This window comes from Orycteropus afer, unplaced genomic scaffold, assembly GCF_000298275.1.
Source record: "Orycteropus afer afer isolate SDZICR_OR568_19922 unplaced genomic scaffold, OryAfe1.0 scaffold00063, whole genome shotgun sequence".
Classification (NCBI taxonomy): domain Eukaryota; kingdom Metazoa; phylum Chordata; class Mammalia; order Tubulidentata; family Orycteropodidae; genus Orycteropus; species Orycteropus afer.
In genome coordinates this window covers 12,819,022-12,835,244 of record NW_006921650.1, presented here as the reverse complement: position 1 = coordinate 12,835,244, position 16,223 = coordinate 12,819,022, and the positions used below count along the sequence as shown (strand labels likewise).

Genomic DNA, 16,223 nt, shown 5'->3' with positions numbered 1-16,223 from the left:
CTTTGTAAACTTTAACCCAAATCACAATAATAATAATAAAAATGTGTGTGTGTGTGTGTGTGTGTGTATACTTTTCCCTTTTATATATAAGGAAAAAATGTGTAATATATAGAGATATCCTGTTATTTTAATTTTTATTAATTTGTGAATGAGTTTTAATATATTTACATGATTTACTAATCATTTATACTTCGTCTGTCTCTGAAGTTTTCTGCTTATTACTGTTGCTGAAATCTTTGGTGGAGTGAGTCTTCTTAATTCCTCTAGGATAGGAAAACTAATTATTTACATCAGGTGGAACTAGTGTTTATATAGTCTATGTTATTAGCCAACAATTGTCTTCTTTTCACCTTCCTATTGTTCTTCTTACCTGATTACTATTTATAGTTCATTATTTCATTTTATAGTAATCATTTTAATGTTTGGAAGCATCTGAAATCTTTCTTTTCTCTTAGGTTTATAATGTTTTATATCATTTTGAATGTCTGAAATTCTAAAACACACAATTCCCACACACTTGATCACTTGCTTCCATTTGGGGTAAAATGATTTCTCATAGTACTCTTAGTACTCAGTTTGCTATAGTCATTCCTAGGTGAAACGCAAGAACACCTCTAGTACCTGTTCTTTTAAGGAGATAGATCAAAAATGGCCTTTATGGTTTACAACCAGGCCAGAATTGTCAAGGAACTATTCTCATCCAAAAATTTAAATATTACCTGCTTGCAGAATGAGACATTTACTAAGGGTTTTAAATTTGTGTTATTCTTCAAGAAATATTCAAGCTTATTTTGAATGAGAACTTTGCTTTCAAAATTTCAATATTTATGTTTAGTTTCTGGAAGAGAGTTCAACATAGAAGTCTTATGAAAAGACTTAAATGATATCTCTTATTGATAAAATTATGTAAGGGAGTCTGAATGCCATTTTTTAAAATATGGGACTTAAATAAATTTATCATGACTCTGCCAGGTAATCCAGTTTCTTGTTTTAAGGCAGGAGAAAGGCTATTGATATCTCTGATGATAGTTCATGTTTGTATTTATTCATCTGCATTTGTAGCTCTTTGAGTTTGTATCAGAAAAATAATGGGACATTTCCATGTGAACTTGTAATTTTTGAAAATTAGCATAGAATAATTTAGAGTTCATATTTATAATTACCAAGTCATACTTTGTTTATTTTCAGTAATGGAAAGTTACTTTGTTCTTAATTCTTTTGTGTGTGCTATATAAATTTGATAACAGTTTTCATTATTTTTAACACTTAAATATTGATAATTTTAAGGGATTAAGTATTTTTTCATTTTATGAAATAGACAATTACACAATTTGTTCGTTTTTTTGGAGAGCTTTATAATAACCTCGGTTTGTATTGTATATCTTTCTGATTTTATTATTTCAATAAATGATCTTTTTCAGATTTTTTATAAATTGGTGGTATTGTCATGTTTTTGTCTTATGAAAAGAACTCTCGTGGTGCCATGACTAAGGCATTTGGCTGCTAACCAAAAGGTTTGTGGTTCAAACCCACCAACTGCTCCCTGGGAGAAAAACAAGGCAGTCTGCTTCCATGAAGATTTATAGCCTTGGAAACCCTGTGGGGCCTTTATGAGTTGGAATTTACTCGATAGCAGTAGGTTTGTTTGGTTTTATTCTAAATAACAAAATCACTGCAAATTACTAAAACTCTAATGTTAAATTCCCACTGTAAGAGTGTAATTTTCTCTAATATACACCATGATTAAGAGGTGATTGAAGTATATTAATGAGAATTTTGGGTGCTCTGGTAGCATAGTGCCTAAGGCACTTGACTGTTAACCAGAAGGCTGGCGGTTCAAACCCACCGGCCACTCCTCAGAAGTTAGATGGGGCAATCTACTTCCATAGTGATACTGCCTCGGAAACCCAAGGAGAGGTCACTATGAGTCGGGTTCCACTCGACAGTACATAACAACAATAACAACAACAGTGTATATACTATATATATACTTGTACATATACTGTATTTTCACTCTAAACTTTTAAATAGCTCTTAGAATTTTCTGGGTGTTTTATAGAGACTGAGTTGACCTTATGGCTGAAATATAACTTGATACAATTTAAAATTGCTCTTTTAGTATACTTATTACCCATAAATTAAAATACTTTAGTGTTATGCAAACTTTTACTTTAATTTCTGCCCATTAATAGTTTTTCTATTTAAGTTTATTAAACTAATAGCCATCATTTATACAATCTAATATTTTTTTAATTAAAATTCTTCCTGTATTTATTTCCTTTAAAGTTATTATAACTTTTAAGCTTCCAAAGATTTGAATGCTTTAAGTACTTAGTGTTTTTAAAATTGTTGAATCAATGGAAAAAAAAAAAACATTTGCCTTTAGCATATTTACCTTCAACCTGTAAATGGCACTTTAAAGCAAACTTTTAGAAGTTTAAGATAAATTACATATGATATTATAATTTAATTTCAGAACCCGTTAAGGAATTAAGAATGGCTACATAGGAAAGAAGATAATGTTGTTTCATCTTTAGCTGAAGATATTGCTTTTCTACATTATTTTTTTTTTCTTATATATAAATACATGGTTAAGATTGCAGATTTCAGAAAGGACTTACATTAATATTAGTGACAAAATAGAGTATACTCTATCTGATATTACCAGTTTAGAAACAAACAGACAAAAAAAACTTGTGAAATGTGTTCATCACTATCTGATAATTTATAATCAGTTTTATTATTTGCCTTATTCGATCATTTGTAATCAGTTTTGTTATTTGCCTTACAAATAGATCTTTCAATTTACTAATCAGTTCATCTAAGAATCTTTTCAGTAGTCTGTCTTGGAATATTTGAAACTAAAAGCCTCTACCAATAACTTTATGAGAAAAAGATATGCTCTGTGACAGATACTCGAACACACACATACAGAGAGAAAGAGAAAGAAAATTAAGTATGTTTTGGTAAAAATTTCACCTTCTACATAGTTGTTAACATTTACCAAATCATGTCAATGATGATGATGTAGCCTGATCATGAAAGAAATAGAAATGAATGGAAAGGTAAAGTTGGAACAAGGCTAACAGAAAAATACGGAAGAATATTTTCTGTCAATAATCTTTTCTGTATGAGGGCCAGTTTTGACATTGTAATAAAATTGTGGGGGTTGCACTTATTTTCAATTATTTGTTTTTTTTTATAATTACATACTTTTTTTGTCAGAAATGCTTTACCTTTGGTATGATTAAGCATTCTTCTGTTATATCTTCATCTGTGAGGGGGATCTTCCTTTGGCTAAAAATCAGAAAGTTAATAATTCCTAATATAATTATATAGGAGCTCTGATAGTGTAGTACCTAAGGCACTTGACTGCTAACCAGAAGAGTGTGGTTCAAACCCACCAGCCACTCCTGGGAAGGAAGGTTGGGCAATCTACTTCCATAGTGATACTGCCTCAGAGACCCAAGGAGGGGTCACTATGAGTTGGGTCCAACTGGATGGCACATAACAACAACAATATAATTATATAGTAAACCAAATTCACTACCACTGAGTTGGATCCAACTTGTAGAGATCCCTCCTTAGGTTTCCGAGGTGGTATCACTATGGAAGTAGATTGCCCAACCTTCCTTCCCAGAGTTTGAACTGGGTTTGAACCGTCCGCCTTCTGGTTAGCAGTCAGATGCCTTAGGCACTATATAGGAAGTGATTATAATGCTACATTTGGACGAGTTTGTTCTTGAACAAAACACTATCTTAAACTAGTTTGTTTTATCTTTTATGGTTTTCTACGCCATTTAATTTTAAGATACTGTTTAACCTTCTCATAACACTAAATATTTTTATAACAAAAGGTTTTATTTTGATTGCAAATAATAACCTTTTCTACAAACACATACTCCTTGGGCCACTTTGAAATAATAAGAGCATTTTGTTTAGGGGGGCACATGGGGGAGTGACTATATCAAAGGTTTAACTTGTATTTGGAGAGTATTCTCTGTAGCCATACTGCGTGTCTCAGTGCCTCATTTTTCCCCCTTCTCTTATTTCTGAAGCTTCACTGAGAACTCATAACCAACTGACAGGAAAACCAACTGATACATCCTCCTCTGTCTCTCAGATCCTGTTTGGAAATGAAGGACTTGATCAGCCTGAGGCTACAGGCAAGAGTTGTCCTGGATCTAGGCAGCCTCTCTCCTGGCCTCTGTTTTCCCATCTGTGAAATGAGAGAACTGAAGTTTGACTGCAGGCAATTTGAAATCTAGTGGATTATAATTTGGACTGGAGGCTTTTGGTTACTTATAAGTCATCTAAATGAGATACTAAATTATGATTAATTTTATTTTCCCATTTTGTTTCATAGCCAAGATCAAAATAATATGCATAACCAGGGCTTGTAGGCTAAGACACTAACATACAAATAATAAAGCCATCAGCATATAAATAGACTTTTATACTAGATTCATTGTTTGCCAGGAATTGTCATAACATAAACCTGGTCATCATATATCTTATTTTGTACATTTACTTTTTTGAAATAAAATTTCTTTGAATAGTATTTTCATGAAAAAAACTTTAATAAATTTTTCATTCTTTAGGGGACTGCAGATGAGATAGACAAGCTTGTGTTCAGCACGGAGATAGTCATTCAAATATTAACAATTGATATTCTTAAAATTTGCAATGAAAACCATTCAATTCTGGTTAGCATTTCAATGTTGAGAAATTTTCACTTTGTTAAATTTTAGTACAGCTGTACATTATGGTCTAATACGGGCATCAACTAAGGTAGCAAAGGATAGATCCTTTTGGATGTGTTTCCAAATTTAATACTTGTTTAAAACATACAGATCTATGTAGAAAGATAGTGAATGATACAGACACAGATATGACCAATACCACAACTGTACATATCTCCACCTCTTCATTTCACTCATTACTGATTCCTGGAGTCTTGCTTGTTCATTTGTTTCATATAAGATTTAAGTATTTGGAGAGAATGTGGGACCGCGTCCCCTTGGAGGTTTCAGTATTTGCTTATGAGCGAAGGGAATGTAATGCATTTTTTGGGAATGTGACTTCCGAAATTTTACTTTAGGGTTTTTCTATGTAATTATACTAGGAATTTCTGAACAGCATGTTGTTGTTTTATGTGCCATCAAGTCGGACCCGACTCATAGCGACCCCTCCTTGGGTTTCCGAGGCGGTATCACTATGGATGTAGATTGCCCAACCTTCCTTCTGAGGAATGGCTGGTGGGTTTGAACCGCCAGCCTTCTGGTTAGCAGTCAGGTGCCTTAGGCACTATGCCACCAGAGCTCCAAGTATTTATGGTGTAGATGGTGATTATTAAACAATAATTGGAAGCTGTGGCAACTAAAACAGTGTTTTTTGTAGAGTAAGCATTTTAGTTGACGATGGTTACACTGAAGAACTTTTTACCTGCAATCTGAGAGCTTGCATTCAGTAAAAAAAAAATCATACAAACTTTGTTTAGGCAGAAAAACAGATCTTCTATTTCAAAATATTTGTATAATTATTTATTTTTAAATTAAAAACCTTCTGAGCCATGTAGTTCAATAAGTAAGCCTATAAATTCTGAGGTGCAAAGCTTGCAAATCCAATTTAGCTTTTGCTTATTTTAACTTCTGTTTATTCCATTTGGGTAAGAATGATGAAGGTGAAAGAAAGGATGTGGGTGAAGAAAATCAACAAGGGAACAGTTGTTGCTCACTTATTTCTCATACCTACAGACACTTTAGACACTCCAGTAGAATAGGCTTCAAGGAGGAGCTTGATTCACTTGCTGAATGTGGGTCCTATTTATCTTTATTAAGTTCATTTTATTCATTAGATAAAAGTATTTACTGCTTCAAGATTATTTGTAGCCATCTTATTTGGACTATTCAGTTTGGAATTTTATTCAGGCTTCTTAAATATCTGTTTGTTTTGTTGTTGTTTATTTTTTTTTTTTTTAAAGAGATTTCCCAAAGTTGCAGATGGCTGGCTCATCTCCAAATACCTCTTCAAGGTACTCTATGCTGGTGATGTCTCCCGCCACTGAGCTGCACGGGAGCATGGAATTGACTTACTGGGGAGGGCTGTATCAGTTAAGTGATCTTTTTTAGTACATTGCATGGGTTTTGCAAAACTTTCAGTTTTGTTTTTGTTTTGGAATCCGGAGGGCATAAGTATACTTGTGGTAATTAAAAAAATTAAAACCATGTTGTAAACTCACACAATATAATAAACTGCTCTCCTTCCTCTACCACATATCCCCTCCATATTTCTACTAAGTTACATGCCTTTAATTACTTCCTTATTGATCATGCATATATCTGTTATTTATATTTTATTAGAACTCAATGATATAAGATTTATTAGCATATCCTCAATTTTGTAAGTGCTGTGTAATAATATTTTTATTACATGAAAACTGGGGGTGCAGAGAAGCTGTGTGAATTTCCCTAAATCATTGAGTAACACACAGGTGGGAACTATCAGCAATAACCGTGCTTTACTCTTCTTGAACCATTGGTAGAGTATTCTTTAGGTTTCTTTATCCAGGTAGCACACATAGTCTTATTCCTTAATTCAAAAAGTTTATATTGAGTTCTTGCTATATGCAAAATACTACTAGGCCTCTGTTCTTAAAACTTTATGATCTAACCTTTTATTTTGTTTTTTAGATAGAAAAGAAATACGTAGTCATTATTTTTAAAAATTACAATAGACAAAGGATAAAATGTAGAAAGTAAAATTCTCATAAGAAATCATTTTTACCATTTCTTTTGTTTTGTATTCCCTACTGATAGTCTAAATCACTATTGAAGCAAATTACACTTTATTTCTTCAGGGACATTTTTGCATTATTCTCTGTATAGGCTTTAGCCTTCAGTTCTCGAATTCAGTCTACCAATATCTTAAGTTGTATTTTAATAACTCCAGGGGAGGAAAAAACTTTATACTCTCTTTGGAAAGATGATAAAATTACTGAGATAAAAAAGTATATTAAGTGAAAATCAATTTTTCAGATTTTTGAGGAGCCTAGTTACCTTAATTTTTTTTATTTTGGAAGGTTATGGATTGACTAATTTTTATGGTATAGGTACTTACTTTAGATTTTATATTTGTGTAAATTCCTTACCAGTAGAATTGGATATTAAATTGTCAGTAATAACAATTGTGTTATATAGATGAGAAAACTGTGATTCATAATAGCCAAATAATTTACTTGAGTAATTGTTCTAAGGTAATTCAGTATACAATCTAGACTCTAATTTCTTTAGATTCAGTTTAGGATGTAATTAAAATTATTTTGTAAGTGTTTAAATTTTAACTTCTTTTTTTTAGAACATTAGTATCAAACCTTAAGAAATTAATCAAGGTCATAACTTTTCCTTGAGAATTGAATGGTTTAATAATTATAAACCTCAACTAGTAGTACTTTCTAAAACAGGAACAGATTTTGATCTCTTGTAGAATTGGGGATTTGCTCTGTTTAGTTAAAGGATAGTGGAAACTATCAAACTTGCTTTCATAAATTAGTTGTAGGAAGTATAGAGCTGCTGCTACAAAACATAAAGTTAAATATTTAACTGTTAACATATGGCAACAATGAATCCACACTTGGCCAACTTCTTTAAATATCTGAAAACGTTTCCGGTGATATGAAAGTAGCTTATGAAAATTTATGGGGGATATCTTTCGTTTTGTTGCTGGTCTAGATGAATAGCAACTGAAGGGTCATTTTCTTTGATATTGTCAGCTAGGTAATGTAACACTAATAGAACTTCAGTTTGTAAGGCTAGTTTTTCATTTCTTATATGCATAATAACTAAGCACTGTCACAAGGTTGGAGAAAGGAAGGTACTTAACAGATTCATTTAAAGATTTATATTTTATATTCTCAAAGATGATGTGCCCTTAGCCACTGCTTAGTAGAGAAGCATTTTAGAAAATTTAGTTCTTGTTCTTAGAAGGTTTCATTCTGGCCATAAAATAAGCCATAAGGAAAACACAGACGTGTTGTAAGATATAAATAGTTGTCTAACTTAAATATGGAGAAAGATTAATTTTAGAATGACTGTGGGCCTTGGAGATCACAGGCCATTTGTAGATCACAGGCCACAATTTAGTGGGAAACATCGTGCAGCTTGTCAGTAGCCAATCACGTATCAGTTTAACAGATGTTTTACCATATAATTCTGTGCTTCAAGTGAATTATAAGCATACTGGTGGAAATATAGATTTGAAAAGCTTGTTTAACTTTGTCATTGATTAAGTAACTTTGAACACTGACAATCAAAAGCGTATGCTACACCTAACACTCGAGATTTTAAGATAATTCTGTTAGTGACAACATATCTCTTACCTGGAATAAAATTTCTTCAAGTATAGACTCATCAGTTTTTTGCGTTGTGTTTGCTTTAGTAGTTATTTTAAAGGAAAGGAAAATATCTTATGAGTGACTGTTATTTCAGTAGTGATTTTAAAAGGCATTATATCATCAGCATGTACTTTTTGGAAAAAAAAAAAAACTTTCTGTTGAGTACTGGTTATAGCCTAATAGCCCAAGTACCTCTTTTGCTAGTAATTAATTTATGTGTAAGAAAAACCGAATTCTTCTATAAACCATTTTAAATTAAATATAACATTTTTTTAGTAGATGAAGAAATTATTCATTTAAATATAATTCTAGTATATATAGATACCTTATGTGGAACTGTGTTTGGAGGCCATAGCAAAGAAATCCACCTTCTCTTAATCAAAGTGGAATCTTCTAAACATTGAAAGTCAGTTTCTTGAATTAAGAACTTCACTTTGGAAATGATACACATGTAAGAGGGCAGAATCCATCCAAATCATCCTCATATCCAGTTTGTTAAGTAGATAAAAGTATAATGAAGATATTGTTGGTTTATTTCAAGTCTTACAAGTCATGATGATATGGCACTTTTAATTTGCTTAGTTTCTCAGTGTGTAATTTGGGAATCTTGTAGATAGCACAGCCTATCGATAGCAGGAGTCCCAAGAATTTTGTGCTTACTGAGTCTCTGTTTGATCTCAGTCTAGATACATGGTTTTTCTATATCGTTGATCCCTCTCCTCTAAAACAGGGCTTTGTTACACTCTCTTGTTTTTCTGCATCAGTATTTAAAAATTTATGAAAAATTATTTTCCTCAATTATATGAAACTTATGAGAAGCTTTAAAAATAGCGTAGAAAAACAGAAATCATGTCCTATGCAAAAGTGGTGGACCCTTGTATATTTCCTCACAAAGGAAGTTCTAAGTCATGAGCAGTCTCTGCTTCACCTTTCTCCTTGGCTACTCATCAAGTTCCCACCTAGGTGGTTGCCCTTTTGTCTAATATCCTTGCCCATTTCTCTGACTCCTCTTTCCAGGATTCTCTCTTTAGGGAGATTTAAAGTCACTGGATAAACCTTGTGATGCTCTCTTCCTTTACGATCCCCGCCAGTGTTTACTACTCCTAGCATAAATGTTATTTATGGAGGGACTCCTGGCAGGTATACCTATCATTTTGGAATTGTGGAAAGATCCCAAATAGTAGAAAGGACAAAAATTACTTGAAATTAAAAATACTTTGGGGAAGTGAGTTTAGAATGATTGGTATGGGCTAAGGCTAGATTTGGGAGTTAATTTCAAATCTTTAGCGTCTACGTAAGTAATGGGAAAAACTTAAATTTGTATCCCATTCCTACTTTGTTATGTGGTACAAGGGGAACTTGTGTTGGTTCCATATTTCAATGGAAATAGTAATAATGGTAGTAATAATACTTGTTAGCATTTACTGACTACTTGGTGGGTCTTAGGCTCTGTGTTGATTGCTACACACTCATTATTTCATCTAATCCTTAGAACAGTGTGTGCTATCAGGTAGGTTCTCTATTATTTTCAGTTTATAGAAGCAGCTCAGTCATAGAACGTGAAGTTATTTGGCCAGGATCATATAGCTAGAGTGTGATCTATCTAGGATTGCAGCTCAGGTCTCTCTTCTCAAAAGCTCATGCTCTTAACCACTAGACATCCTGCTTCCACTCCAAATGGCTAAACTATGTTAAGGTACTGTGCCAGGAACTTTTAACTTCAAGGAGAGAGAGAAGCAAAGGAAAGTGATGGGAAGAGATTGAGAGGAAAAGGGGAGATTATTAATAAACTTTCTATTTGTAAGTTACTAGGTTTGATTTTTTTAAGGGACATTGAATTTTATAGATATTTGAATAAGAATTTATAGATGTTTTTGGGTTTTAAATTACACATGTTGTTGTTGTGTGCTGTCAAGTTGACTCCAACTCATAGTGACCCTATAGGACAGAGTGGAACTGCTTCAAAGCAGTTCCAAAGCTGTAATCTTTGTGGAAACATATTGCCACATCTTTCTCCCATCAAGCTGCTGGTGAATTAGAACCACCGACCTTTCGGTTGGAAGCTGAGCACTTAACCACTGTGCCACCAGGGCTCCTTTTATTTATTTATAGACAAAGCTAAATGTATTTGTTTAGAATATTTGATATATGTAACCTAGAATGCGGGCATTTAATACCAGGTTGTCATTGCAATTGTTACTATAAAATGATACTAATTGAATTTATAGGCAAAATTAAAGTTTTTATGTGAATTTCAATTAAGATGATCTGCTTTGTGTTAATTTACCAATTCATTTATTCAACAAATATTTGTGAACTACCTACTGTGAGTCACTATGTCAAGTGCTGGGGATTGATTTAAAGACAAGATATAATCTGGACCTCAGTGATCTTTCTACCTACTAATATAGGACAGTCAGGTAAATATAATTTTATCATAAAGTGTGGTAAAAATAAAGTGTCATAGGGGTAAGTAAACACAGAGTGCTATGGCAGCCCATAAGAAAGGACTAATCCACTGTGGAGTTCAGGGATGGCTTAATAGAAGACATGGCCTTTAAACTGACCTGTATGGCGTCTAGCAGTTGCCCACCATCATAAGTAGAGTCTCTACTGGTTTATGAACCATAAATAAATTATTAGAAACACCAGGGGAACTTTTTTAAAAATACCAATGCCTAGGCCCTTCCTTCTTCTTCTTGTTGTTTGCCATCAAGTCGGACCCATCTCATAGCGACCCCTCCTTGGGTTTCCGAGGCAGTATCACTACGGAAGTAGATTGCTCAACCTTCCTTCTGAAGAGTAGCTGGTGAGTTTGAACCACCAGCCTTCTGGTTAGCAGTCTAGGGCCTTAGGCACCCAGCTTAAGTATTTTGTAAAAAACAAGCCAGCTATTCTAATGGGCTGCCATGGTTAGGAATTAGTCAGATAAATAGCCTACCATACATTGTTTCTGAAATGGGGATTACTGACAAGAATACTTTCTGATGTTACTGAAGAGAAGTTATTTCTCAGGACAGGAAGATTTGAAATAAGTAAATAATTAAAAATTATAATTAGATTTACAAATATAAAATGGCAATCTTTCTACATTAAGATTAAACTTTTTCAGGTAAGACTATTCATTCCAGAGAACTTCGAAAAGTATTTAAGTAGTTCTCATTTCCCATTAAAAATATTAAGAGTACAAAATGGTTCTCATGTACCTAATATTCAGAGTCCTGCCTAGGAATATTAATAATAAATAATATATAAACAGTAAAACTTTTGGTCTTACACAGACATAGTTGCCCAAATCTGATAGATCTGAATGGTAAACGGATGAAGAATTTTTCTTAGGTTGATGACTAGAATAGAACAGATGAATGACAGAGGAGAGCTCTGTGTGTTATTATTTTTTTTCTGTTTGTGTTACTAAGTAGAGAAACAGGTTTAAAGTGTAATAAGTGACACTTAAATTAATGTTAACTAGAATCAGAAGGAAGATTTCTTTGTGCTATCTAAAAAACTATAGTTGAATAATAGGATATTAAAGTGCAAGACATATTTTAGAGCCTAGCCCCTTTTTATTTCATTTTGTTTTATTTTCTTCTTGAGAAAACTATTCTACAGTTCTGTTAAGTAAATCCATAAAGTAAAATGACTAAAGTCAGAACAGTAGTAGACTTAAGGCCTGTTACCTTTTCTACTAAAGCACAATTTATTGCCCTTTATTTTTCAGAATTTTCTTGCTCTTGGAATTTTGAATTTTCTAGTCTGGTTTTTCTTTTACCTTTATTTTGTATTGCAATTTGTCTCCTGAAGGTCAAGTAACCTGGTTTGGTTACGAAAGTCCTCGTAGCTTCTGGGACTATATCAGAGTGGCTTGCCGGAAAGTCTCACAGAATTGTATCTGCAGCATTGAAAATATGGAAAATGTCAATTCCTCTAGAGCCAAGGTAAGAAATTGATAATAATATACAATGTGGATAATCTAATCATAAGCAGTTTTGACCCAAATAGAAAATATTTGAGGTCTTTGCTACATGAAGTATTTCTTTTTTATTTTCATTATTGGGCTAAAGCGCCTGACCAAATTTGACAACTTTTAGAGGCCTTTGCAAGTTCCATTTTTCCTCTATCATTGTTGTTTCTGCTGTTCGGTGCTGTCAAATCGTCTCTGGCTCGTAGCAACCCTGTGCACAGCAGAAGGAAGCACTGCCCGGTCCTGTGCCAGCCTCACGATCCTTGCTACACCGGAGTGCATCATTGCAGCCACTGTGTCAGTACATTTCATTGAGGGCCTTCCCCTTCTTTGTTGATCCTCCACTTTACCAAGCATGATATCTTTCTCCAGGGAATGGTTCCTTCTGACAACATGACCAAAGTAGGTGAGATGAAGTCTGGCCATTCTCACTTCGAAAGAGCATTCCAGCTGCACTTATTCCAGGACAGATTTGTTAGTCCTTTTAGCAGACCATGGTACTCTTAGCATTCTTCTCCAACACCACCACTCAAAAGTATCAACTCTTCTTCAGTCTTCCTTATTCATTGTCCAGCTCTCACATATATAAAAGGTGATTGAAAATACCATGGCTTTGGTTGTTGTTGTTGTTGTTATGTATCATCGAATCGGACCCGACTCATAGCGACCCCTCCTTGGGTTTCTAAGGCAGTATCACTACAGAAGTAGACTGTCCAATTTTCCTTCCAGGGGGTGACTGCTGGGTTTGAACTGCTAGCCTTCTGGTTAGCAGTCAAGTGCCCTAGGTACTACGCTACCAGAGCTCATTCAAGGAGACATCTTTGCTCTTCAGCACTTGAAAGAGATCTTTTGCAGCAGATTTGCCCAACAATACATCGTCTGATGTCTTGACTGCTGCTTGCGTTGGTGTTGATTGTAGAACCAAGTAATATGAAACCCGTGACAACTTCAATCTTTTCTCCATCCCCTGTGAAGCTGTTTATTCGATCATTTGTGAGGATTTTTGTTTTCTTTATATTGAGGTGTGATGTACACCGCAGACTTTAGTCTTTAATCTTCATCAGTAAGTGTTTCAAGTCATCCTCACTTTCAGCAAGCAAACTTGTGTCATCTGTGTATCGCAGGTTGTTAATGAGCCTTTCTCCAATCCTGATGCCGTGTTCTTCTTCATATAATCCAACTTCTCAGATTATTTGCTCAGCATAAAAGTTGAATAAGTATGGTGAAAGGATACAACCTTGATGCACTCCATTCTTGATTTTGAATTATGCAGTATCCCCTTGTTCTGTTCAAATGACAACCTTCTGGTCTATGTACAGGTTCCTCGTGAGTATAATCAAATGTTCTGGAATTCCCATTCTTCTCAATGTTACCCATAAATTGTTATAATTTACACAATTTAATGCTTTTGTATAGTCAGTAATACATAAGTAAATATCTATTTGGTATTCTTTGCTTTCAGCTAAGATCCAGCTCACATCAGCAATGATATCCCTCATTACATGTACTCTTCTCAATGCCGCTTACATTTCTGGAAGTTCTCTGTCAGTGTACTGCTGCAACCATATTTGAATTATCTTCAGTAAGATTTTACTTGCATGTAATATTAGTGATATTGTTTGATAATTTTCACATTCTGTGGGATCAACTTTCTTTGGAATGGGTACAGATATGGATCTCTTTCAGTCAGTTGGCCAGGTAACTACTTTCCAAATCTCTTGTCATAACTGAGTGAGTGCCTCCAGCGCAGCATCCATTTGTTAAAACATCTCAATGGGTGTTCCATCAATTCCAGGAGTCTTGTTTTTTGCCAGTTCTTTCAGTGCAGTTTTCACTTCTTCCTTCAGTACCATTGGTTCTTGATCATATGCCACCTTCTGAAATGGATGAGCATCAACACATTCTTTTTGGTACAGTGACTCTGTGTATTACTTCCATCTTCTTTTGATGATTCCTGCATCATTCAATATTTTTCCCATAGAATCTTTCAATATTGCAACTCAAGGCTTAAATTTTTTCCTCAGATCTTTCAGCTTAAGAAATGCCAGCTGTGTTTTTTTCCTTTTGGTATTGTAACTCCAGGTCTTTGCACATTTCATTATAGTAATTGGCTTTGTCTACTCAAGCTGCTCTTATGAAATCTTCTGTTCAGCTCTTTTATCTTGTCATTTCTTCCATTTGCTTAGGAGCTCTGGTAGCGTAGTGCCTAAGGCACTTGACTGCTAACCAGAAGGCTGGTGGTTCAAACCCACCAGCCACTCCTTGGAAGGAAGGTTGAGCAATCTACTTCCGTAGTGATACTGCCTTGGAAACCCAAGGAGGGGTCGTTATGAGTTGGGACCGACTCAATGGCACATAACAACGACAATAACAACACTGTCTACCCAAGGGCAAATTTCAGCATCTCTTCTCACATGCATTTTGGTCTTTTCTTCCTTTCTTGTCTTTTTAATGACCTTTTGCTTTCTTCACAGATGTTGTTCTTGATGTCATCCCACAATTCCTCTGGTTTTCGGTCATTGGTGTTCAGTGCATCAAATCTATTCTTTAATGGTCTCTAAATTCAGGAGGGATATAATCAAGGTCATACTTTGGCTCTCGTAGACTTGTTTTAATTATCTTCCACTTCAAGTTGAACTTGCATATGAGCAGTTGATGGTCTTTTCCACAATCAGCTCCTGGCCTTGTTTTGGTCAAAGATACTGAATTTCTTTATTGCCTCTTGCCACAGATGTAGTCAGTCGGATTTCTGTGTATTCCATCTGGTGAAGTCCGTATGTATAGTCGTTGCTTATGTTGTTGAAGAATGGTATTTGCAGTGAATAATTTGTTGGTCTTGCAAAATTCTTTCATGTGGTCTCCAGTGTTATTTCTGTCACCAAGGTGATATTTTCTAACTACCAGTGACTCTTCTTTCGTTCCAACTGCTGCATTCCAGTCACCAGTGATAATCAGCACATCTTGATTGCATGTTCAGTCAATTTTCAGACTGTAGAAGTTGGTTGAAATCTTCAATTTTCTCATCTTTGGCTCTGGTGGTTGGTGCATAGATTTGAATAATAGTAAAATTAACTGGTCTTCCTTGTAGGTGTATGGATATTATCCTGTCACTGACAGCTTTGTACTGTAGGACAGATCTTGAAACAGTCTTTGTGATGATTAATGTCACACCATTCCTCTTCAATTTGTCATTCCCAGCATAGTAGATCATATGGTTGTCTGATTCAAAATGGCCAAGACCAGTCCATTTCAGCTCACTGTGCCTAGGATATTGATCTTTATACGTTCCATTTCATTTTCGACAACTTCCAATTTACCTAGATTCATACTTTGTACATTCCATGTTCCAATTATTAATGGATGTTTCCATCTGTTTCTAGGCATTTTGAGTTGTGCCACATCAGCCTTCTGTCCCGATGCTCTCATCTTCCAGCACTATATCAGACAGTATTTCAGCACTATTCAGGAAGTTTTCCAGTAATATGTCAGACAGTGTTTCACTGCTATTCATAAGGTTTTCACTGGTCAATTGTTTGAGAAGTGGATTTAGTATAAAGTATATAAAAAGTTAATTGATATGGCTACAAATCGAACTAACCTTTAAGAAATGACTACGTCTATGAAATAGGGATATTTCATATATAGGGTCGGCAGACAATGGTCCTATAAGTTTATGTGAATGATCAGAATCCCCAGTTGTATAGTAGAGCTGACAAGGGGCAAGGTTGTGGTCATTGCTTGGTCACAGTCAGCTACCCAGAGCGACTGAGTAGTTGATCCTGTGGGCTTGGGACCATAGTCACAGGGGACATCAAGCTCAATTGGCATAACATAATATACAAAACATTGTTCCACCTTCTTCTTTGG

General features: G+C 34.6%; 1 protein-coding gene across 1 annotated transcript in view; it reads left to right on the top strand.

Moving 5' to 3' along the window:
- RUNDC3B (RUN domain containing 3B) overlaps nucleotides 1–16,223 on the top strand; it is a 218,801-nt gene that overhangs the window by 94,646 nt on the left and 107,932 nt on the right. Inside the window, exons 3-5 of the mRNA XM_007939844.1 lie at nucleotides 5,984–6,034; nucleotides 12,197–12,330; nucleotides 16,074–16,080. Coding sequence (XP_007938035.1) covers nucleotides 5,984–6,034; nucleotides 12,197–12,330; nucleotides 16,074–16,080 — 192 coding nt within the window. The remainder of the gene's footprint in view (nucleotides 1–5,983; nucleotides 6,035–12,196; nucleotides 12,331–16,073; nucleotides 16,081–16,223) is intronic.